The sequence below is a fragment of the Taudactylus pleione genome, unplaced genomic scaffold, assembly GCF_031769625.1.
Source record: "Taudactylus pleione unplaced genomic scaffold, aTauple2 ptg000040l, whole genome shotgun sequence".
Classification (NCBI taxonomy): domain Eukaryota; kingdom Metazoa; phylum Chordata; class Amphibia; order Anura; family Myobatrachidae; genus Taudactylus; species Taudactylus pleione.
In genome coordinates, this window is record NW_028284442.1 from 4,314,046 (window position 1) to 4,338,680 (window position 24,635).

Genomic DNA, 24,635 nt, shown 5'->3' on the forward strand with positions numbered 1-24,635 from the left:
TGTTAATATCTACCTGTATTGTTATCCTCTTTTCATGTGTAGTAGGGGTGGTAAATGAATTAAATACCCAAATAAATAAAATCCTAATATTACTTAGCCAAGTGTAAGTACTTTTTCTCCCATGTACTTCTACCATATGGGCTAAACATGTTTGAATCCAAAATTTGTAGAAATATATGAGTAAACATAAGCCACCTGTCTTGCCTATCAGAACCTCACAATGGAACTAGTTACTATAGATTATCAATTTTAGGTACTTTTTAAAAAAAAAAATGCTCCCAGGGCTGGCATAATGTGGTATGAGGGCACTATGCTTCAGTAATGCCAAGACATAGTATTATTTTATGACGGCGGAAAGAGAGGTTATAGAAATTCAGGAACAATAATCAGTAGTAACCAAGGATGCCACTACTGTAATAAAGTAAGTGGAGTGGTGCTTGGATTCTGCAATATGGCATATAGTTACTTGGAGAACTGGAAACAAATTTCTAAGGTAAAGAAAAGTTGAAGGAAGCTGGGCATACACTCTCATTCTCTATGCTGGATGTAATTCTTACTATAGTATTTGTTCTTATGTTACACACATGTTGATATGCACAGCAGAAGTACTTTTGTGCCAGAATCAGCAGTGGTGTAATTTCATCCCAGACGCCCGGAGGCAAGTTATAATTTGGTTCCCCCCATCACAGCCACTGACACTGTAATGTAGCAATTCGCATGCAGACAGGCTATAGATAGATAAAGGCAGCAGCTGATGGTCTGACATGGAGCTCTCCACTAGTGTATGGTGGCTTCTCAGGTGCCGGGAAGGGATCCCATTTATTGGGCGGCCATAACGGTACACTCTGGGTACATAGTTACAGCCCTAAGTGGGGTGAATATGTTGTGGACAATAGAGGAGGTACCCTCCAGAGCTGGAGCCCAGGGGCAGGTGCTTCCATTGTCTCCCATAGTTCTGCCCCTGAGAATCAGTGATCAGTACTTGTTCTGATTAGAGATGTGCGGTTAGGCTCTCTAAAAATCTGAACCCACCCAAATTTCATTAATCTGGACAGATCCGAGTCGTGGCTCTAATCTCCTGGGGAGATCTGGACAGATCCGAGTCGCGATTCTGATCTTCCTGCTGTTTGGAATTTGGATTGTAAATCTGAATTTCAGGTTTTGGATTGTAAATATTACAAGATTTTAGTTTTTTCAATAACTTTTGATCAATTAAAAGAAAAAAATTCAGATACAAAACCAAACCAAAACACTTGATGGTGGTTTTGCAAAACCAAAACACGAAGATGACTCTAAACCCATAACCAAAACACAGAACACAAGAATCAGCACACAACTCTAATTCTTAATCAGTATCATCTAAAAGGAATTTAAAGAGAACATTTAAAATGGCATTGACTCACACTCAAAGGAAATTGGAAATCATAGCACTCTTTGTGCTTTCAACTGAAAATAGTATTAAACGTATAAACTTAAATGTGTGCAACAATCAATCAACTAGCAAAACTACTCACAAATACTACTCACAAACTACACGCAAGTTATAGGATAAGCAATTAGCAGCAAAGCTGTCATTTTAATAGTAGACATGTGGGCTAAATGTACTGAGTCAAAAGTGAAGGTTTAAGAACAAAACAAGAGACATTTTTTACCTTTTTTTTTTAAAGGCATTAATTTTGTACCAGCTAGTGGCTAGGATGTCAGGAGACTGACAAAATGACTTTTAAAAATAAATCACACACAGGAGTCTTTTACTTGGTCTCCATTGAGGCCAAACTTTGTGGCAAGTCTTTCATCAAAAACCTTTACAAGTTCAAGTAATGGCTCATTTTAGTGTTCAAAGTAGAAAGTTATGACATCTGAAAGATTGTGCCCATCAGCAAGCCCACAAAACATTCAGCACTTCCTCAATTTATCACTTAAAAATATTGAGGTGTTGTAGGTCATAAAGTCCACAGCCGCAGCGTTATAGCGTTTTAGCACATCATAATGTGCCTGATGTACAGCAAGAAACTGTTGTGAATTTCTATTATCACCCTAATTTAACTTCTGTTGTGTCTGCACTTTAAAAGTGCTCTTGCTGATTTATATTGGAGGTAGCGTGCAAACTTTGAAACCCACAGAGATATTTAAAAATAATTTGCTTAAGCCGATGTAAACTTTAATATCCATGAAAATCAGAATTTGAATTCAAACCCTATTACTGAACATCATGGTATGATAAGGTGACATTGTCAATGGCTTTTGTATCGTTCTAAATGGTAAGTTTGTTCAAATAATATTTACTTAAGAAATTCAATGTTTCAATTAACTTACTTAATTTGAGGAATGAATGAAGCTATGTCCCATTTAATGTTTACAGAGACAAGAAGAAAAACTGTTAATTAACTGAAATGAGATAGTGAACCTTCCGTGAAGGATATTTCTATAACCTTGAATTGTCTGTTTATTTCATATGTACATTGGTTTGTTTTATATTTTGAAAAACATAAGTGATTGGTAATTTAAGGGGTTCATCTAAATGTGTACCCCTTTTTATACATAATATATGTACTTCTGTACTGCACACAAGACTTTGTATGCAGACATGTCTTTTATTCACGTAACTGCAACTAAGTCAGACAGGACACAGCCGCAGACACATATGTTGCGGGCGTTTTACCTCTGGTGTCAGCGCTCATTGCCTGCGCTGGCTGTGGCAAAAAGAATGAAAGCTCTTCCAAAAACAGGTAAACTCGCAGCATGCAGTCTCCCTCCATAATGTGAAACAACCCAAGCCTATTCAGCACAAGGTTTTACCTTTAAAGGGCATCAGTCAGGCCTGCAAAAAAAATCATACCACCAGAATGTACCATACTACAACCATGTCTGGTGGGTGATGAGATAATAATAATAATCAGTTCAATGGTAGAAGCCAGCATTGTTTGTATGTCGCTTAAGAGGTCCTAGCAGTGCCTGGTTGTCATGAACTGCTTCCTTATGCTTGCGCTTGTAGAACTACAAGTGTTAGATTACCCATAACTGTCAAGGAATGCTGGTGCTTGTAGAACTGCAAGCACAAGTATGCCCTGGCATCCACAGCCCACTGTGACCTGTAGTGGTATATACAAATATGCTGAAGAAGTTGCCTAGCAACAAAACACATCAATTATTAGATCTGATTGTGGCTGTACCTTGGATTGACTGTGTCCACTGAGATCACTTAGATATAAATACAGCTGATACAGATGTGTCCTAATACACCTAGAAACATGGCACAATGAAATTCTTAGCCATGGTTGCTTGAGTATTTTTTCAAGATTTTTGTGTCTTAATTCACTAATCGTGTACTAAGTCGCTAATAGTATACTAAGTACTACAGATTAGTAATTTATTTTTTTGTCCCAAATACATTGGTATAAAGTAGCTGATTAAGACATATGGTTTAAGAAAAGTCAGATTCCGTGGCTGAGTCACAAAGTCCATGGCTTTTCAAACAGGTCTACAGTATATGGAGCGATTTGAGGTGAGGGAGCTGCAGGTGTAGATATAGGAAACGGAATAAGCTATTAGTATAAATAAGTGGGGAATGCAGGTGTAAATATGGGAAACATTTAGGGTTCAATACTATTAGCTGCAAAAGCGGCAAATTGCCTTTGCAACTGCTTAGAATACCAGCAAGGGCATCGCAACTTGCCCCCCTTGCAGCCTGATCTCACCCCAGACTCACACATTTTTCTGCGCAGCGCTACGCGGCTGTGAACAAAAATCTGCGAGTCCAGAGGTACCGTAAGTGTGGCATAAAGCAGCACTTATTATCAGCTAATTATGTTCAGCCCTTAATAAACTATTGAAATAAGTATGAAAGTTCTGCTGGTGTAAATATTCAAGAAGTCTTTGTATGGTGAAAAATATTACTTATTACATTATTTAAAAGTATCATCTTAACACTACTACACTGATAAGTGCAGGAGACCATCTAATGCACCTGGAGCTGGCAATTGATGAGTACTACAAGTAAAGGTCATGACATGACAGTGCAGAATTTGAAGATACATGAAAAAATGGGAATGGGGCCAAATGATTTGTACCTCTCAGCTATTGATACGAGTACAGGTTGCCACCAGGATGAAAAACATCCCTAATCAGGGCTATACTTTTTGTCTCCAAAGGCAACAGTTGATATTGGTAAGGGTAGGTACAGAGTAGAGATGAGCGAGTTTGTATATCAGAGATCCGAACCCACCCGAACTAAGGGGATCCGAGTCAGATCCGAGTCGGCTCAGGTTTTCCTGCCTGACTCGGATCTGAAAATGAGGCAAAACGTCATCATCCCGCTGTTGGATTCTCGTGGGTTTTGGATTCTATAAAGGTCCTGCGATCGCTGCCATTTTTCATTCCAGTTGTGGATAGTGAAGAGGGAGGGAGCTGTGCTGTGCTGTTGCTGATGCTGACGCTGTGCATAGGGGCTGGCTACTGTTGTCACTCAGGGGCTGGCTGCTTAATGTCCATATAGGGGCTGGCTGTTTTCCATTCCATAAGGGCTGGCTGGCTGTTGTCTTTATAGGGGCTGGCTGTTGTCCTGTCCATAAGAGCTGGCTGGCTGTTGTACTGTCCATAGGGGCTGGCTGTAGTCCATAGGGGCTGGCAGTAGTCTATAGGAGCTGGCTGGCTGTTGTCCATAGAGGCTGTCTGTTCTGCTGTGTTGTCCAGGGGGTGCTCTATCCTTCAGGGGTGCTCTTCACCCACCCCCAGTGTGAAAAAAAAACATTTTTTTTCTGTGTGCGTGTTAGCCACACCTATCATCAACATAGGTGTGCAGGGGTGCTGTGGTGCTGTCTGTCAAGGGGGTGCTGCCCCTTTCAGGGGTTCACCCCAGTGTGAAAAAAAAATAAACAATTTTTTTTGTGTGAGTTAGCCACACCTGTCATCAGTGTAGGTGCGCAGAGGTGCTGTGCTGCTGTTTGTCAAGAGGCCGTTGCCTCTTTCAGGGGTTCACCCCAAGTGTGAAAAAAATAAATAAACAATTTTTTTGTGTGCGTGTTAGCCACACCTGTCATCAGCATAGGTGCACAGGGGTTCTATGCTGCTGTATGTCAAGGGTCTGCTACCTCTTTCAGGGGTGTGGTTGTGTGCCTTAGCCCCAACTTAGCTGCACTATAAATGCTTTGTGACACTGCTGTAAGACTGCAGTGATTATGGAGGACAGTCACATGACCAGAGGGCAGGATCCACATACCAGTCTTGTAGCTGCCGGCAGCAGTCATGATGACGATGCAAGGCCATCAACGTTATCTATGAAGGCCGATGTACCAGGGCATAAGTCAGGCCAAAAAGTCAGGCTAAAAAAAATCAACTTTTATGCTGTTAAAGCAAGAAAAATGTAAAGCTAAGTCAGCTTTAGAGGAAAAAAATTGACAATATGCCAATCACTACACGAAGTGGCAAGGAAAGAATAAGGCATTGGCCTCTATTCATGACTGATGGTTCTAATGATCATTTAAGCCCCTCTGCTAGTAGGAGAAGTACAAAAAATGTTTAAATTGTTAAGACGATTAAGACACCGGAACCAACTGCGTGCTCGGAAAAATCACAAATCTCCGAGGAGAGTCCAAGTGTGTCCGCTGTTGCCATGTGTGAGCCTGACCTTTCTAATACTGTACTTGAAGAGGATCCTCCCTCCACCATTTGTGTGCCTTCTGCAAATGTGGAGATGAGCAGCACAAGTCTACATGCTGACATAGAAATCGAGGATGCTTCTGTGGAATTGCACAAGGAGGATATTTAACTAGTTGGCGATAACAACAGGGATGATGAGGATGTTGATGGTGAGGATGTTTTTGTAAAAACTGTAAATCAGGCAACAGTTGTTGCCCATGGTGGGAAAAATCCCATTATTGCCATGCCTGGGCAAAGGACAAAAAAACTTCTCATGTGTGGAATTATTTCCACCCAAATCCAGACAACCTTTTCCAAGCCATTTGTAACAATTGCCAAGTAGCCAAGTAACAGTGAGTAGAGGTAAGGACCTTAACCATCTTGGAACCTCCTCCCTGTTATGTCATTTGCAGTGCATTCATCAAATCGGAAAGGGTGCAGCAACTTTTGGGACACAAAAAAAACAAACAACAATCAGTCCAGTGTCACCAAGCTCCCTTCTATCTGGATCCAAGCACCTGCAATATCCACCACCAGCACCTGCATCATCATCAACATCCTCATTCGTGATCGGAAGTAGTCCTGCATCCAATATCATAAGGACTGACTCCTCTCCTATCCATTTTTCCTCAGAAGGATCCTTGAGTGCTACACCTGTTGCTGCTGCTGTTGCTATAAGTGGATCTTCATCCCAGAGGTGGACCAGGAAGAAGACTACTTTTAGTAGTTCAAGAAGTTCAACCAAACAATTAACTGTTACACAGTTCTTTGCCTTGGCGAACATGTATGACAGCAAACACCCAGCTGCACAGCAGATTACTGACACCATAACAGCTATGCTGGTATTAGATGTGCGTCCAGTGTCCTCCATTAATGCAGTGGGATTTACCCAGTTAATGGAGGTCGTGTGACCCCGCTACCATGTGCCTTCTAGATTCCACATCTCTCGAATAGCAATTCTCAATCTGTACATGGGCATTAAAAAAATCTTATTAATGTCCTCTGAATTGCCATTGTGCCCACTGTCCACTTAACCACAGATATGTGGACAAGTGGGTTAGGGAAAACTAAAGATTACATGACTGTGATAGCCTACTGGGTAGGTGTATTGCCTCAAACTGTGCAAACAGCAACAGCAGCAGCAGCATCTAACAAATGCCAGCTCATTCAGAGGCAAGCTACTCTGTGCATCACCGGTTTCACTAAGAGGCATACTGCTGAGAACCTCTTAGAAAAGCTCAGGGAAATAATTGGAAAATGGCTTACCCCACTTGGACTCTCCTCGGTATTTGTGATTTCTGACAATGCCACCAATATTGTGCAAGCATTACATGTGGGCAAATTCAATTACATCCCATTTTTGCTCACAAAATTAATCTGGTGGTGCAACATTTTTAAAAAAATGACAGGGGCATGCAGGAGATGCTCTCGGTGGCCTGAAAGATTTGTGGACATTTTCGACATTCAGCAACTGCATGTTGGAGATTGCAAAACCAGCAAGAACTGTTGAATCTACCCTGCCATCAGCTAAAGCAAGAGGTAGTAACTAGGTGGAATTCTACCCTCTATATGCTTCAGCAGGTGGAGGAGCAGCAAAAGGCCATCCAAGGCTACACAACGGCCTATGATATAGGGAGAGAAGCTGGAATGCACCTTAGTGAAGCGCAGTGGACAATAATTTCTGTTTTGTGCAAGGTTCTCAAACCATTTGAGCTTGCCACTGTGAAGTTAGGGGCTGATTCAGACCCTCTCGTGAGCACAGGTCGCTCGTAAGCAGGTCGATGGTGCCGAATTGTGCATGCGCACGACGGAGGGAGCTCCGTCATGTGCATGCGCGAGACCCGAATAACGACGGCCAAGCCGTCATTATGGGTCTCGCACCAAATTGGGCATGCTGTCGATGGTGACTGACAGCACGCCCCCTTTGGTGAGCGTGCCGGGGGCGTGGCTGCCAGAGGAGGTGGTCCCATGGGAACGCCTACCGTTTGAGTCCGGCCCCACTGACATCACTAGTGATGTCAGTGGGAGTGATTTTGGCTCTGATAGAGCCAAAATCACTCCAGGGCTTGCGGTCACCGAGACCCTACCGCAGGGTCTCGTCGCAAGCCCGATGGTCATGATGGTCTTGACCATCGCGACCATCATCATGGATGCTCGCTATAGCTGTGGGTGGTAACCCACAGCTATGCGAGCGTCCATGAGGCCGCTCCAAGTTGAGGGAGGAGGTCCCTGTTTCAGAGCAAGTGCTCCGGTCAGAGCGTCCGGCTCTGAATCAGGCCCTTAGTTCTGACACTGTCAGCTTGAGTCAGGTCATTCCCCTCATAAGACTTTTGCAAAGCATTGGAGAAAATGGAGGAGGAGCTGAAATGGAGTGATTCCACTAAGTATGTCGGACTGGTTGATCAAGCCCTTCATTTGCTTCGCCAGGATCCAAGTGTCGTCAATCTCTTGAAATCAGATCACTATATTTTGGCAACCATACTTGATCCTAGGTTTAAGTCATACCTTGTGTCTTTCTTTCCGATGGACATAAATCTAAAAAGCTGCAAAGAGCTGTTGGTGAAAAAATTGTCAGCTCAAGCGGCTCGTGACACGGCATCATCCCCTCCTTCAGTTTCTGCAGCTGCCAGGAAAAAAGCTACATTTTCCTGACAGACCCACTGCTGGTGGTGATGCTGATCAGTCAGCAAAAACTAATGACATCTGGTTGGGTCTGAAAGAACTGCCTTGAACGAGTGACATGTCTACCGTGACTTTGTCTGATACGGTCACCATTCAGAGAATGATAGAGGATTATTTTAGGGATAGCATCCAAATAGGCAAGTCAGATAGTCTGTTTCACTACTGGCAGGAAAAATAGGCAATTTGGAGTCCCTTACACAAACTGGCTTTGCTGTACTTAAGTTGCCCACCCTCCAGTGTGTACTCTAAAAGAGCGTTCAGTGCAGCCGGGAACCTAGTCAGTGATCGGCGTAGGAGATTACTTCCCCAGAATGTGGAAAAGATTCTGTTCATCAAAATGAATTACAAATTCTACGAGTACGCCCTTTACCATTAATTAAGTCAAAAAAATACAGAAGCGTCTGAAATGGTGGATTCCAGTGGGGACAAATTAATATTGTGGGAAGAAGAGGATGTACACACTGATGGGGATGATGATGATGATGATGATGACTTGTGATGTAACTTGTATTGCCAGCTTGTTTTGTGGGGGGTCCACACAAACCAATCATTTCAGCCACAAGTGGCAGTCCCTGAAGTGATTGGTTTCTTAAACTGTGAATGTCCTGTTTCATATATACAACATAAGGGTGGGTTGGAGGGCCCAAGGACAATTCTATCTTGCACCTTTTTCCTTTATATTATGTGCTATTTGGGGCATTGCTGCCTGACATTTTTAATGTTATTAACTTATTATGAATGTCCAGAAATTGGAATGGCCACAGACAGCATCTCCTTCATGCCCCTATCATTTTTTTTAAAGATAATTATGAACCAACTGCTGCTTGTGTCAAACCAGCAGCACAAGTCGCACAACAGTGACATTCAGCCATGAGTTCTTCTAAGCCCTCTAGGCTGCTACACTGCATCCTGCTTCATGGGCCAAAGGCCACCTGTCAACACTCCTCACCAGCCCTCAAGGCTGTAACAGCCGCAACTTGCCAAGAGTTTCAGCCCTCAAGGTTGTTGCAGGACTGGTTCTCCTAATCATAGCTCTGTATTGCACTACTACTCAGCCAGGGGCTGCACCAATTATCAATTCTTTAGCCAGTGGCTGCACCAATTATCAATTCTTCAGCCAGGGGCTACACTAATTATCCATTCTTCAGCCAGGGGCTGCACCAATTGTCAATTCTTCAGCCAGGGGCTGCACCAATTATCAATTCTTCAGCCAGTGGCTGACCATAATATTTTGTGGCAATGTGGAAGGAAGCATAGTTTTAGGTAATTGCAATAGAGCTTCTGAAGAGTAGGGATAAAATAATTTGTTTTCTTATTCACAATTTATAAAAGTCATTTGACCTAATAGCCACCAAGTCATATAGCGAAATAAAGCTGAATGCTGAAATGCAGCTAAGGGAGTTTGTATTTATTAGTGGAAAACTTATAAAGCTGCTATTTTTGGGCCTAATTCAGAGTTGTACGCTGATGCAAACGCATTTGTGAATTCCGCCGCTTAGAAATTGCTTAAATATGCTAATTCATCAGCCGGTGAATTTGTGTTGAGGCACCCATTGGAAGACCCTCTCAGCTGCCGGAAACTGCGTACACAAATGCAGCACTGAACGCAGATCCTGAAAACATTGACTCCTCAGCTGAGTCTATGGCCACTCAGAATGGCTTTGTTCTCTGCATGCGCGATTGCAGCTGTTGTCTAGTACACACCCAGGAAATGGCCCCTACATGCCTGTGTTTTGGCCAGAACTCCCCATAACCATCCACAAAATGGTCTCTTCCTGTCAATAAATTGCAAGTGAATCCTCACAGTGAGCTTGATTGCAACTCATTCACTGTCCATGCGCAATGTGGCTGTGACGCATGTAGAGACCACTGATAATCGCTCAACTGTGTTAAAATCAGCATAGCGTTCAACTCTGAATCATGCCCTCTATGTCTATAGTAGCAGATTGTTGACAGCCTGTTGCAGGTGTTTCAAGAATTTCCATAATGCAAACTGCGGCATGCTACACAGTGGCGCGAACATAGTTTGCACGTGTTCATTAGCACAGCAGTGACATACTGTAATTCCGCTGGTGTGTCACTGTAAAGTACGAGACATCACAGAAGCTCACTTCTCTCCAAAACTTCTACCATTACAAGGGTCTGTATATCATATAAAGGTCCATGTATCAAGTGGTAATAACCCCTTTTTTTTGCCTTTTTCACTAAAGGGGGATTATTACTGGTTCTCTAAAATGTATTAAAAGGCTGACTTGGAAATAGAGATTTCTCCTGTGGCCTTTGGCTTGTGTAAATAATGCTATCGCCATAGCCAGCTATGGTGGCAAAGTGTTCTGAGGCACTTACTGACAAAAAGTTGAGCTTTTCACACTTGCACCCTAAGACATATTGTCATATGAGGATTGCACTATATGTTACTTGCCTGTCCCATCGCCAACTCCAGGATTTTTCGCACACTTACCATCAGACTCCAGATTGAGTTCTTGTGAAGCTTTGAGATCTCCCACATGTACAGTTTATCATGGCAAAGGAGGAGCTAATTTATCGTAATCCTAAATGTACATTTACCCCTTAATCACTACAGTAGAATGTAATAACATGTCCCCTTTTTTCTAATATTTGCAGATTTAGTGAGTATTTGAAAAAACTGTGTGACCCGGCTTACAACAACCCAAAATCAGGTCTTCAAATCACAAGGTCTGTTCAATTACCGAAGAGTGAAAGTGTCTTTGATATTGTCTACATGAAGAAGACAGTCTCATTTTGGGTCAAGTGGAAAGATCTTGTTATTTCTACTAAAATTGAGGAGCAAATCAAGGTATGTCAGAATTCTGACAAAGTACACTTATCATATTGTTTGTATTTTTAATCAATATAATGTTTTAGAATTTAGTAATAGATGCATTATATTATCAGAAAAGCGGTCACACTTTTTAATGTTTGTTTTGTTTATTGATAGTTTTAATAACATTGGTTTAGCTTTATACTTATAGTTTTAAAATATTTTAAATAGTGCTGCTAATATTTTTGCTCTATCTGTAATTATAGGTAACAGCATCTATTATATGGCACCCATAGGCGTAACTACCATAGGTGCAAGGGGTACAGCTGCTATGGGACCCAGAGCTTAGGAGGTCCCATCTTCCTTGTCAAAGTTAAATGTGTTATATACATTTTTCACCATTGGGTGGTACATAGACACCCTTACAAACTTTTGCTTTGGGGGCTTCAAATACCTAGTTATGCCCCTGATGGCACCTGAAGGTTTTTGTGTTTAAAACAAAGGCTAGAGAGCTTACAATGTACTGTGAAAAGAGTAGAGCTGAGACAAGGGGATTGCTGGTGACAGAGTAGAGATTGGTACATAGCAAGAGTACAGTATAGGTGGAGTAGGCTAGGCTCTAGTAAAGACATGGGTTTTCAGGGATCACCAAAGATTTGAAGGCTGGAGTATAGTCTGATTAGGGAAGGTAGAGAAATGATCCACAATAAGGATGATTGGGACTGATGGATGAGGGGACTGCCAGTCAGGAGGGATGAATATGAGTTTTGGTTGCATATTGAGTAACAAAAGTATGTATTCTAGCAAACGTTTAAATGCGTGGGCAATACTTTAGAGTAGGTGACTGAAAAGGGGAATGTATAGAAAATAAGGTAAAAAGTATAAACAGATGAGAGTGAAGGAAACAGCAATTTTCATACTCTGGAAGTAAAGTTGGAATGGGTTAAAAGGGTATGTTTATGAGAGGGCATTGACATATAAGTGTTTATAGCTGTAATTTTCATCTAGTACAATTTTTGTCTCTTCCATCTCCACATAGCTCATCTTAGAACAGTGGTGGACATCAAGTGACAAAGGGGCTTCATTATTCTGCATGTCACACTGAAAAAGTTCCCAATAATACTAGAGATGAGCTGTTCGGTTTTGGCTCAGATCTCCCCCCAAGTTAATTTCTCAGAATGAGGCAAAATGTCATCGTTCACGTACATCTCGGCACAGATGTCCGTGAAAGATTATGTTTTGTCTCCTTCTGAGATCTGAGCCAAACTGAACCTAGCGGTTGGGAAGTCAAGATACCCATCAGAGCTGGAGGTTTATGGTTTTTCACACAGTGGGGCAGATGTATGAAGCTCTGGGAAGTGATAAAGTGCAGAGTGATAAACTACCAACCAATCAGGTTCTAACTGTCACGTTACAAGCTGTGTTTGAAAAATGACAGTTGGGAGCTGAGTGGTTGGTCATTTATCACTCTGCACTTTATCACTTCCCAGAGCTTCATACATCTGCCCCAGTGGCCATTATTAGCCAAGCGTGCGTTTTACACATAATACTAATATAGTGTTCTGAACCAGGGGGAGATACATATTACACATGGGGGCCTATGTATCAAAGCTGTGAGAGTGATAAAATTGTGAAAGATAAAGTACTAACCAATCAGCTTCCAATTTACATTTTGCAGACTGTGTTAAAAAATGATAGTTAGGAGCTGATTGGTTAGCACTTTATCTCTCTCAGTTTTATCACTCTCACAGCTTTGATACATAGGCCCTATGGTCTTTAAAATGTTAAGTGTCTCTACAAAATATTTGCTCTCCATGAGTTACCAAAGGCACTATGCTCCTAATCAGTTGTATTGCCTGGATACCTTGGATGAATGTGGTGTATAACATGAGGTAAAAAAATATAAAAACTAAATTTGTGGTCAGCCTTTCCCTCCGAGCAACCTTAATGATGTCATGGGTAAAGAATATTCCTCTGTACATACTAAGCATAGCATTATCAGCTTCAACCTTTATTTGTAACTCTCTATCTCTCAGCTATAGATAATGTATTACTGTGTCTAACTGCATTAATATATTGCTGATACAAGTAGAAAGTAATTTGCACATCATTCCATGTATACTGTTATTTTAAAGCATTATTTCCTCTGCATTAAACTCTCTTTAGCTCTGATTTGCATAGTTAGTATTAAGTCATTACTCAGGATAAAAGCTATCTTAAAAGCATAGTTATTTGTTGTCTGATATTTCTAATTAGTCCTGGAGACAGATGCTATACCATGTAATGGAAGATTCAGAATAGTTAAAATGTTTAGGAGTGTTAATGTGCTTACATTTGTCTTTGTTTAGAGGCATCATTTGACATGATAGGCTGCAAACTTGATACGTGTTGATCAATAAAAAACTATTTACATGCAATATTGAATATTCTAATGTTTACAAAATTCAGCCTATAGCTGGAATATGATATTATGCCCTTCTAATTAAATTCCCAGAAATGTACAAAATCTGACACTTCATCATGTATTTTTACCAAGCAGCAATTCAGATGTTATTTAGGATAAACCCCTCCCGACTGTAAATCCATCTGCACATTATGGGCCTAATTCTGAATATGATACAGTGTCGATGTTGTCTAAGTCGCACTGCGCATGTGTCCAGAATTTGTGTGCATAGAGAGCCAGATTCAGCATTGCACGTTATGGGATCACTCAGCCGGACAATGGGATCGCAGATAATCCGATGCTGCATTCTTAGATGCAGCTCGGATCAGTAACGCATGCAGGAGGCTCGACGCCTTCTGCTGCATTACCATATTACAGCTATTACAGCCATGTTAGCAGCTGCGATAGTAAATCCGTCCACAGCTGAAGCAGGCTCTGTGTCACAGTTGCGATTAAGGTGCTTGGGAGTCGCACGCATTCCTGGGCAGTGACAGGGTGGTAGATAAGTGGCTGCATGGAAATGGTCCGTTTTATGTGTGTGTTATTGGCGGTGTTACTGGCGTGTCACAGTTAGTGGTTCTATATAGAGACGCAGAATTGTACACATAGGAAGCCATATTCAGATGGATGATCTGCACCTGGTGCAAGTTTCGATGTTGCAAGCAATGGTTGTGTCTAAAGCGGCATCAAACAGTATTTGAGCATCTAAAGACGCTCAAAATAGGTATCTCAGCCCTTGCGCATTTGGACACATGGATGTACACCAGGGAAGGGCTTATAGCAGTATTTGCATAGTCACAGAAGTAATAACGTCAGAGAAGATGCACACACGGACCCTGCAGCATCCGACTCAGTATCAGGCACTTTAAATCTGTCCCATTTGCAGTGCAACATAGTTTTGCCAAAGTGTAAAGTTACTTCTTTATTTTTGGTTTGCTCCCAACTCTGAATCAGACCCTTAATCTAAATAAACATATAGCATAATTTTCATTTTATATGTTATCCTAAATAATTTATCCAATCACTTTTGCATTGTACACATGCCTGATGTAGATACGGAATGAGCACATTTGATTTGGAAGAACCCTAACTCTTTGATGACGCACCAGGTTACACAACACTTGTGCCACTAGCTTTGATTTGTGCCAATGGAAGTACAACTTGAGTACATGTGAACAACAAGATTAACACTTGGTGTGACAGATGCTCAATTACATTGTTCATGTAATACCCCTTTCAGACATAGGCCGGGATGTACTAAAGGAAAAATGCCGTAAAAACCCCAAATGTAAACAAACTTCTGGCACAATAGAACCCAAAAATAAGTGAAAAAATATATGGTTTGTATTGTTTAGCCATCTTGTAATAGTAATTGTTGCACTCACCCATCAGAAAGAGTTAGATGATGATCCAGCTCCTTGTATCCTCTCAATGTAATGTGATGTATAAATGTTATAACAAAAGGTCCCACAATTATGAATAGAAAATACCTACTAGTATAAAACTGTAATTTTTAGCTATTTTCACAGTTATGACTAGTATCTATTAGGCTTTCACAATGTATAGACTCAAACACATAAAGTCTGCCAAATGCTCCAGAACAACTACTGCACCTTATGTTTGATTTTTATACAGGATAAACAGTATTTTTTGTCGTTGTGTTTTAGGATGATAGGTTAATTTGATCAACTATTTAGGAACTACTAGCATTTCCAAGCTACAAACCATAAATGGATAGGCTGCATTTTGTGCAATGTTATAGCTGTACAATCATTCTCTATTAAACACCAAAGGTTATATTGCCCTGTGGTTTGTGCATGATGTTGGCAAAATACTGTAAGTAAATTAGAGAATTGTTTAATCACAAGTCATGCCACACATGTGCTACCAGACACCGGGGTAATTAAATGTCTCCTGTGGCATTAACAAATAGGACATGTATCAGAAGGCAAAGTATGAAAATGATATGCTACCTGCCTAATTATTTTTTTTTTTCTTTATTCCCTAATTCCAAATGATAACCTGTGACTCCACATGAAGACTGATGCAAAGATGCAACCGATGGTAAGCATGGTAATATTTTATACATAAATGAATGTCCATTGGTGTATATATTATAATACATTTTAAATATCATCCATAGGGAAACAATTGTTACATACAATGTGTTACATATGTTACATAGGGGGAGATGTGTCATGCTTTGAAAAGAGATATAGTGGAGAGAGATATTGTACCAACCAATCAGCTGCTGTCATTTTACAGTCTGTGTTTGAAAAATGACAGGAGCTGATTGGTTGGTACTTTATCTCTCCACTTTATCTCTTTCCAAGCTTTGATATAGCTCCTCCATTGACTGATATGAAAAAAAATATTGTAAAGTACTGAAACAACACTTTACAAATACGATTGTGACAAATTGTGTTGAGCAACAATGAATATGCTACACATATGGTTTGCTACATTAATTCAGATTTGCACTGGTATGAGGAGTTGAGTCATACCCATGTTTTGCATACCATCTGTGCAACTTAAATACAGAACAGAATATTAATTAGTTACCTTGAATTGCAATATTGTCTTTCTTGAAATTCCATCTAACAATAGAACATAATATTAACTAAAACAAGATTTAGAGAAATCCATTTTTGTGCTTTTTTTTCATTTAATGTCTTTGAAGTATCTGAGTGCTAGAGTCAGGGCTCACTAGGTAACCAGAGGTTCAAGATTGCACAGACAAGACAACAGGGAACATCATCTTTATTACATGTTAAGGCAGCAATACAATACAAATCTGGGCAGCGAGGTTAGTTACTTCTGCAGGACCAACAATGGTGCCCAGGCTAGGTGGTTACTGGGCATACTGAATAACTGTATAGTCTGTGACACTGTATGTCCATAACCAAAAGTGGAGGGTTGTCCCAGTGTCCATAAAATTAAAATCTATCTATTTCATAATTATAAATAAAATTACCAAATTTTACCCCAAAAATTATTTATTTGTGGATAAATCATGAACGTTGCTCTACATGTAGATTAAAGCATAAACACTCGAAAAAGTTATTACTTAATTAAAATCAGTATGTTGGTTTGCACAATTTACTGAAATGACTCCTAATGGGTGAATTAAAACTTGTGCCTGAACTCACCTGCTTCCATCTAAGCAACACACAGCTGATATTATTCATCTGCGACAATGGAGAGGGTGTATGTGTTGCTGAATGGGGTTAACCAAGGGCATACAGAGGGTGGTTCTAGTGGAGCATGAGCTCTGTGCACCAAAATGGACAGAGGGCGCCAGCCAGGTTTCTGGAATTCATGGGGCGCTGCACAATATGACGGCCACCTGTTAGTTTTATCTCGTTTTTTTTGCTCTATATCTAAAATAAGTTATGCATCTGAGATCAGTTTCTACATTTCATGCTCCCTCAGCTCTCCAGATTGCCTCCTCTCCCTCCTCTGTGATCATTTTCTGTCACCTCCCCTTTCAGATTGATTACATTCACTTCTCACCTGTGTAATTACATCCCCTATCTACTCTGCGATCAGCTCTTTGCCCCTGTCCACTACTTTCTTATTGGCTTCTGTCACCACCCCTCTCTGATTGACTTTGTCCCTCCCCTCTCCTTTCTTATTGGCTTCTGTCACCACCGCTCTTCTCTCCTTTTTTATTGGCTTCTGTCACTGTCTGATTGGTTTTGCCCTTCCCCTCTCCATTCTTATTGGCTTCTGTCACCTACCCTCTCTGATCGTCAGTCTCCTCTCCCCTCTCCTCTTTGATCCCCTCTCTCCTTCTCTCCTCATTCATCATTGTGCTTCAATGGACTTAAAAGTGACACAACCGAGGAAAATCCTAAACTTCAATTATAAGATATGAGGTTAGAAAAAGTCACTGCTTTGCTATTAAAACTATGGAGGTGTTCCCAGGCATGACTACTAAGTATTATTTGAAAGGTCTTTTAAAAAATATTAGGAGACCTGAAATAATAATAATAGTGGTAGACAGAACATGATTAGTAGTACTCACATTAATGTAGGTGCAATGTATATATGCGAAGTAGGAGCATAGCTGAGAAGGGAGCTTCCTATAGGTGTTCTCACTCCAGTGATAGCTGCTTGGGGCAGTAATAAGCTGTGCACCCTGTGGAATCTCACTTTTGCACATGTATTCTGTCAATTTAAGTTAAATGATCAGAGTATATAATACAATCTGCTCTATTGACTGACAACAATAATTCAAATTAGATAAAAGTCAGATCCTAGGTGCTATACATAAATAAAACAGTGCCAAAGGAGCTACCCCTTAATGTCAGATCACCAAATGTCAGATCATGCATCACTAAAGCATTCCATTCTCCCAATGGGACCTAGCCCAGCATGATACTGCCACTGTTTGCTGTTTTTCTCATCACTTCAGTATTCCCCCCGCAGGCTGACCCTACCCCAATGGCACAGCTGAGTACAGGGAGGGAGCGCTACGACATGCATTTTCTCCAGGCGCCATGGTTCCATGCTAGTCCTCTGGGGTTAACACCTATCATTCAAATGGCAGTAAGAATGCATACAGTATATACAGTAAGATAATAGTTGCACTATTCTAAAAAAAGGTCCTCTTCATTATAGGATTAGTCATCATAAAGTAAAGTTTTTGTATATGAAAGGCTAGTAGCTACTAACAGCATTAACAAATATATAGGGACAGATGACCATACCTTGCTAGAACGTGTGAAATATAACATTGCATGTACATTGTAAATGCAGCTGTGAATGCAAGCTATCATTACGTGTCATTAGCCATCTTTGGAAGCTAAATGAGTATGCTGAAGTGCCCTTAAATAATACTCGTATTTCTAACAAAAGTCTGCCATGTCTTGGCAAATATATACATCGGTGCCTGGCATGATTCTCATGTTATTTGACAATTGTTAAGAAATGAATTTCTGTATTGTGGCAGATTTAAGAAATGTGTGAAATGAATGGTGACATTTTGGGGGAAGTTAATTGTATGCAATGGTCGTGATATGCCATTCTATAGAGATGCGAGGGAAAACTTACAAAGTCGTCACTACTCTAACTGGTCGATATCTGTGCGCTGAGCATTATTGTGATGCCCAGTGGTACTGTACATCGTGTAAACAGATGTGTCCTCATACACTGTTACTCCTATTGCACCAAATAGACCCTCTTGGAGCTCCAGGTCCCAAGTGACTCACATTCGCATAAGTAGAACAACTAAAATTGACAAAACTATATTTCTAGCGTAAACTGACCACTGGGGCTTGTACATCTGTATGTGACTGAGTCTGAAGCTGTGTAAAAAGAGTTGCTGATGCGGACATCTGTGGCTTTTTCTCCCGCCAAGTTCTGTCATGCTTCATCTCAGACATTGTATGTGTATTATACCAATTTCTATATGATTAAAGTTGCAGCCTAGTGTTTCTGGTACACTGTAAATGGCTACTCACTGTGATTGTGCTGCGACGAAGATGCAATATTTAATGATAAAGTCTGTAGCTACTCGTCTCAGTGCCGCTCAGTCATGTCGGAAGTCTTGTGCCTTATGGCACAAAGACATTAGGCGTATATTTACTAAAGGTTGATTTTAATTGATTTTGTTTGATTAAAACCAACACATTTAGGGGGTATTCAATCAGCCATGGTACTTCACTGCTGGCTAATTGATCCCCTGGGCTAATTCAATTAGCCCTGAAGGCTGCACTTATCTGTGGGCATGGCCTAATCATGGGCAGCATGACCATGTTCCCCTTAGAATTTGTTTTTTTAAAATGGACACTCTGAGGAGGGGGGGGCTCTGTGAGCCCCTCAGCCAGGGTCAAATCAAGGGGGGCTGTGATCAGTGTGATCACACCCCCCCACCGAGGAGAGGAGACTGCTGCTGCAGCTCAGTGGCAGCAGTCTCCCCGGTCCCACTGCGGCCCAGAACAGAGCAGCGTGTGCTGGGCTGCTGACAGGTGCTCCTGCTTATCACGCATTTCCTTTCAGGAGCTCAGCAGACTCTAAAAAACATGCCAGATAACTATCTGTTTTCGGGCAGGTGCTGGCTTTAACACTTAGGATATGTGACCTTATCACGGATCTTGTGTGTATTCGCCCTAAATCAGATAATATTTTGGGTGAAAAAAATGGAATCTAATTGAATTGCCAGAATGCAATTCAGGTGTTAAAATCCCATTTTAACCACCTAAAAAATTACCGGGGCCAACTGCTTACCCCCCTTTCTGGTACTTAGAAAACCAAATAAAAAACTGTCTGTTACTAAATCTATGATTTAGCTCCAGAAACACAACATCAATGTTGATCAATTTTCATCTATTTTAAATCGATTAAAATCGACCTTTACTAAATATATCCCTAGGTGTATGAGAACACATCTGTAATTGAATTCGCTAATTTGAAAAAAATAGTTCTAAATGTCCAGAGTTTAGTATCTGTAAAAAGATAAATTATAAAGAAAAATGTTCAAAGTTTAAAAAGTATAAGAAAATATATATTAAGAGGAATCCCACAAGACATGCATTTTTGCTGCATGAACTATTAAGTACTACATACTGTATATTGTTACAATGTAGTATAGTGTGTGGAGTTCTTATGTTTGATATTATTTCTGCACCGATGAAGAAGTTCTGATGAAACTTTAGTGACACGTAATCATAAACTTTGATTGTCCAAAAAGTCAAGAAATTGCAGAAAACTCTTGTTTATAAACTACATTTCTGTTTTGTCTATTTGTTAAATGTATAAACTGGAAAGTGTGATGTATAGATATATTGCTAGCCATGAATCAGTTGTCATGCAAGTCCACTACAGTGGTTTTGAAAGATTGTCCTTGTGATTTGTTTATTGTTAGTGCAAAGGAGAAATGCACAGAGAAGGGCAGATGTGTTGATGTTAGTGGTATTTGGGTATGACGTTTTCTCCTTTGTCATATCAGTTAATACAGTAGCCTCTATGATATTTGTATGCTGTTTTGTCATACATAATCTAGTTCCATTACATGACTGAAACAATAGACCACTTGGCGCTCACTCGTAGGGTTTACCCAAGGCAGCAGATGGTTTCAAATGGAGGTGCCCCGTAGTCCTCCAGACACAGTAGAGGGAATACAAAATATGCAACAAGCACCAAAAAGATCCTTGTAATGGGTGTACAACAGAAAAACTTACTTCACAATGGTATTAGTGAAAGATATTTTTACTGTTAATGTAGGTCTATACACAAATGCATTAAAAACAAAAAATAATAATAGCTCCAAAATGAATATGCACAGAAACAAAACAAGAACAAAAACAAAATAAACTCCAGTGGCACAAGAAATGTAACACTGTAGCAATGGAAAATATGATCCTCCTAGAGGTTCATATAATACCGCTGAGTACCGCATGGAGGCGGGTTTAAATGACAAAGAGAAGTGGGGTTCACTGGCATCGGGAACCAACCACTTTGTGAAGAGTTACTGATGCACCTTAATGGAGAGTGGCGTCCCACAACTCCAAATGGGGTAATGCGTGTAAGGTAATACAGTTTTAGTAGTGATGCTGCAGCGTCTCTGTGGAGGTGTTCCTGTTAAAGCTGGCCGGCAAAGGTGCTTACAGAAGGGGTGGGACTGCCTTGCACTGTGTTCAGTGTATATATTGACACTTTAAAACATTTTATATTAGCCAGATAGAACATTAGCTATAATACAGCAATAAATGCAATAGATTTATTAAACATTTTCCCAATTCTACATACTGTACATTAGATACATATTTATATTGTGCGCTATGTTCTGTTTTCCATATATAGGACAATCATTTAAAGTTTCTGAAAAATGATATGTTTTATTCAAATCAACTGGGAAGAATTTATTTAACTTTATATATTGACTTGACTTGGTAACTGTACTAACATAGCACTGCCACTATAGGCTCAATTTGGTCCACACCTGGATGCACCCACCTCACCACAATATGAAGGAACATTTTCAAATAGAGACAATAAAAAGTTGACTGTTTCCCTCCTAAGATTTACCAGGTAATTAACTGTGACATGATAAAATTACAACAAACACAATAACTCAGAGGTTCCCAAACACGGTTCTCAAGGCTCCCCAACAGTTCAGGTTTTAGAGATCTCCATGGCTGAGCACAGGTGACTTAATTAGTGCCTCAGTCAATTTGATGTAACCATCTGTGCTCAACCATGGATATGTCTAAAACCGGTACTGTTGGGGAGCCTTGAGGACCGCGTTTGGGAACCTCTTCAATAACTTTTAAGAGATAAGATTGGATTAGCAGCAGTTTGCAATACTAGTATTATCATGTTCTAAAAACTATACTGTATTATGGGAAAAGAAAAATTAAGTGACAGCACAAATGCCTCTTTGGTTATCTGATAACTTCAGTATGAGTAAAGTTGAAATAATCAGGGGAGGACCAAGAGAAGCTATTAGCCAATCTTAAAGTATATGTAAGGGACAAAGAGAAAACAACTAATTGTGGATTAGGATCTGATATCTAATAACCGTGAAACCACTGAGCCAATATCTATATAAATGTCAGTTGTAACTTTCAATACAAACTTCAGTTTAGGCTAACAAATGACAATGACTAAGTCTTGTGTCAAAATCAGGTGTCAGTGTCTAATATCATTCTAAAACGAAACAAGAAATGGGGTGTCTCGGACAAGTAAAAATGATGATTGACAGAGTCAGGCATCAACATCAGGGTCAGATGCAAATTGGAATGGAATATTGGGTTGAACATGACAAAGTGACAACTATAATTGCCAGACCAGTATTAAATCTCATGTGCATGAAAAATAGGGTTGGCAATCACAAGTGACAATAAAAATTTACGTGATCAGTTGTCAGCGTCAGGACTAATTTAAACTGAAAATTTAGTTGACATTGACAAGTGACAATGGTGGCTGACAGGTGGAAGTGTCAGCATTGTTTGTTTTAAAACTGATGAAGCTTTGATATACAAGTATAATGTTTGATTATGTTGTTGCATATATCTCTAAGACTGACTTTACCTAATGAAGCCTATTGGGAAAAGACATTTCAAACTCAGTTTGGTATCACAATTTCTAGCTATTGCCTTCTAGTTTGGCAGTAGATTCTATAGTCTATATTATATATTATAGAATCATTAAAATAAAACGCAAGCCAAATCTCAGCAACAAGTACCTTTTGGGAAATGTGCTTGTGTGATTTAGTCACAACATAGCAGTCAGCAGTAAAGTAACATTATTGAGCACTTACCTCCAGTGGTAATCTCAATGTTATATAATGGCAATGCAAGAGATTATGAGCCTGATTCAGAGGTGGCTGCAAGTAAACCATTGGACGCAATCTCTGAATGTTTTACTTATGCCCATGTGTCTGAGATGCGCTACATGTGAGTCCTGATGGTTACAGCCGTCAGAAGCAGATTGGAAATGCATAGAGCAGAGGATCCCAAAGTCCGCCATTACCATCCACATTTTAGGGATATCCAAGCTTGAATCCAGATGACTAAATCAAATGGATTGAGGTACTAATTAAGTCATCTGTGCTCAAGCATGGATATCCCTAAAACGTGGATGTAATGGCGGACTTTAGGAACCTCTGGCAAAGAGATTTATGCAGTTCTGATAGGCATACCTGTGCGGTGAAAGGGGGTACTCAAGTTGGCAGGCCTGTTGGGTGGCGTGCCAGTGTCAGGGACTGTTCGACTAACACCAGCAGCCAAATACCGGAAGTGATACTGAGCAACCATAGGGTTGTTCAGAAGTCCGATGGTATGGCCTATGCTGTTGTGCCTTTGTGCCCACCATAGAGGATTAGAGCTGCAGCTGGTAGATGTCTCAATAGACAGCCCATTGATTGCAGCATTAGTATATTTTCTCAGTATCGGCATCTACCTCTGAATCAGGTCCTATATTCCAGACAGTATTAAATGTTATAATGTCATAGCAGCCCAATTCATATCATAATTACACTTATGGATAAATATAATAAACAAATATCATAATTACACTTATGGATTCCGGGTGGTCTCAGATAAACGGCTATCCCAGCAAAGCACTATTAGCAGTTAAAAATATATAATAAAATAAATAAAATGATGATGATAAAAAGTGTTTAGAGTGAGACTATAAAGCAAAAATGTTTGCTTATAGATTGGCATCACTCACGACATGTATAATCCCACCTTCAGATAAATAAAAAAGTGAATCCTAGTGCAGCTAGTGAGTTTTTAAAAATAAATTACATGAAAAGATGAGTTCCCTCTTCGTGATCCAACAAGGAAAAGCTTAAAAAATTGCTGAATGTAGTTTTATAAAATACACACATAATATTTTAATTATGTACTCACAGAGTATATTATAACTAGGGCACAGTTGTGCCCTTATATTAAGGCTGCATCTAAAAAACCGGAAATCTCCGTAGAAAATTGTGGAGGGAGGGCATGGTGTTTAAGGGGCTACACCTCAAAAGCTGTTGGAGCTACCAAGCTGAAATTTGGTATGGCCGGGTAGAACTGTCGCTTGGTACTGCATGCCAAATTTCAGGGCATAAAATATGAGTATTTGGGAGTAATCTAAACCTCCAACTGTCACTTTTTGGTGACATTCTCAAGTAGGACCACTTTTCTGCTGTTCTATATGTTTTTTTTTTGGGAAGGCATAACTCAGGGTAGGGGGCGAATTTAGACTTGGGATTTGTTTTATTAGGTAGCTATTGTGACAGGGTACGTGCTTTTGGGGTTCAGGTAAATTAGAAAGTTACAGTTTTTAAACTATTACCTCAAGAATGCACCATTAATTAGATAGGAAATTTCAATTTGTTGTGCAGCTATAGTAGGAGCCTCCTCCACTCACTGTGGATTCACTTGGGTGCACAAAGATGGCCATCGTTTGTGGGCTTTAGCAGTGGTGGGCTTGGGGGAAAGAAGTGGCCATTAGCTGCAGTGGGACCCGGGGGAAAGGTGCGGGGGTAGCAGGCATTAGATGCAGCCAGAACCCGGGGACTGTAGCGGGCCATAGCAGCAGCAGTGTAGTTGGTGGTGGGGCAAGTGCTAAGACCCAGGGGAGCTAGCAGCAAAC

At 40.4% G+C, this 24,635-nt stretch overlaps 1 protein-coding gene across 1 annotated transcript in view; it reads left to right on the forward strand.

Annotated features, from left to right (window-relative positions):
* LOC148538322 (dynein axonemal heavy chain 3-like) overlaps nucleotides 1-24,635 on the forward strand; it is a 1,025,530-nt gene that overhangs the window by 378,066 nt on the left and 622,829 nt on the right. The window contains exon 26 of the mRNA XM_088455384.1: nucleotides 10,945-11,137. Within this exon, the coding sequence (XP_088311510.1) occupies nucleotides 10,945-11,137 (193 nt within the window). The remainder of the gene's footprint in view (nucleotides 1-10,944; nucleotides 11,138-24,635) is intronic.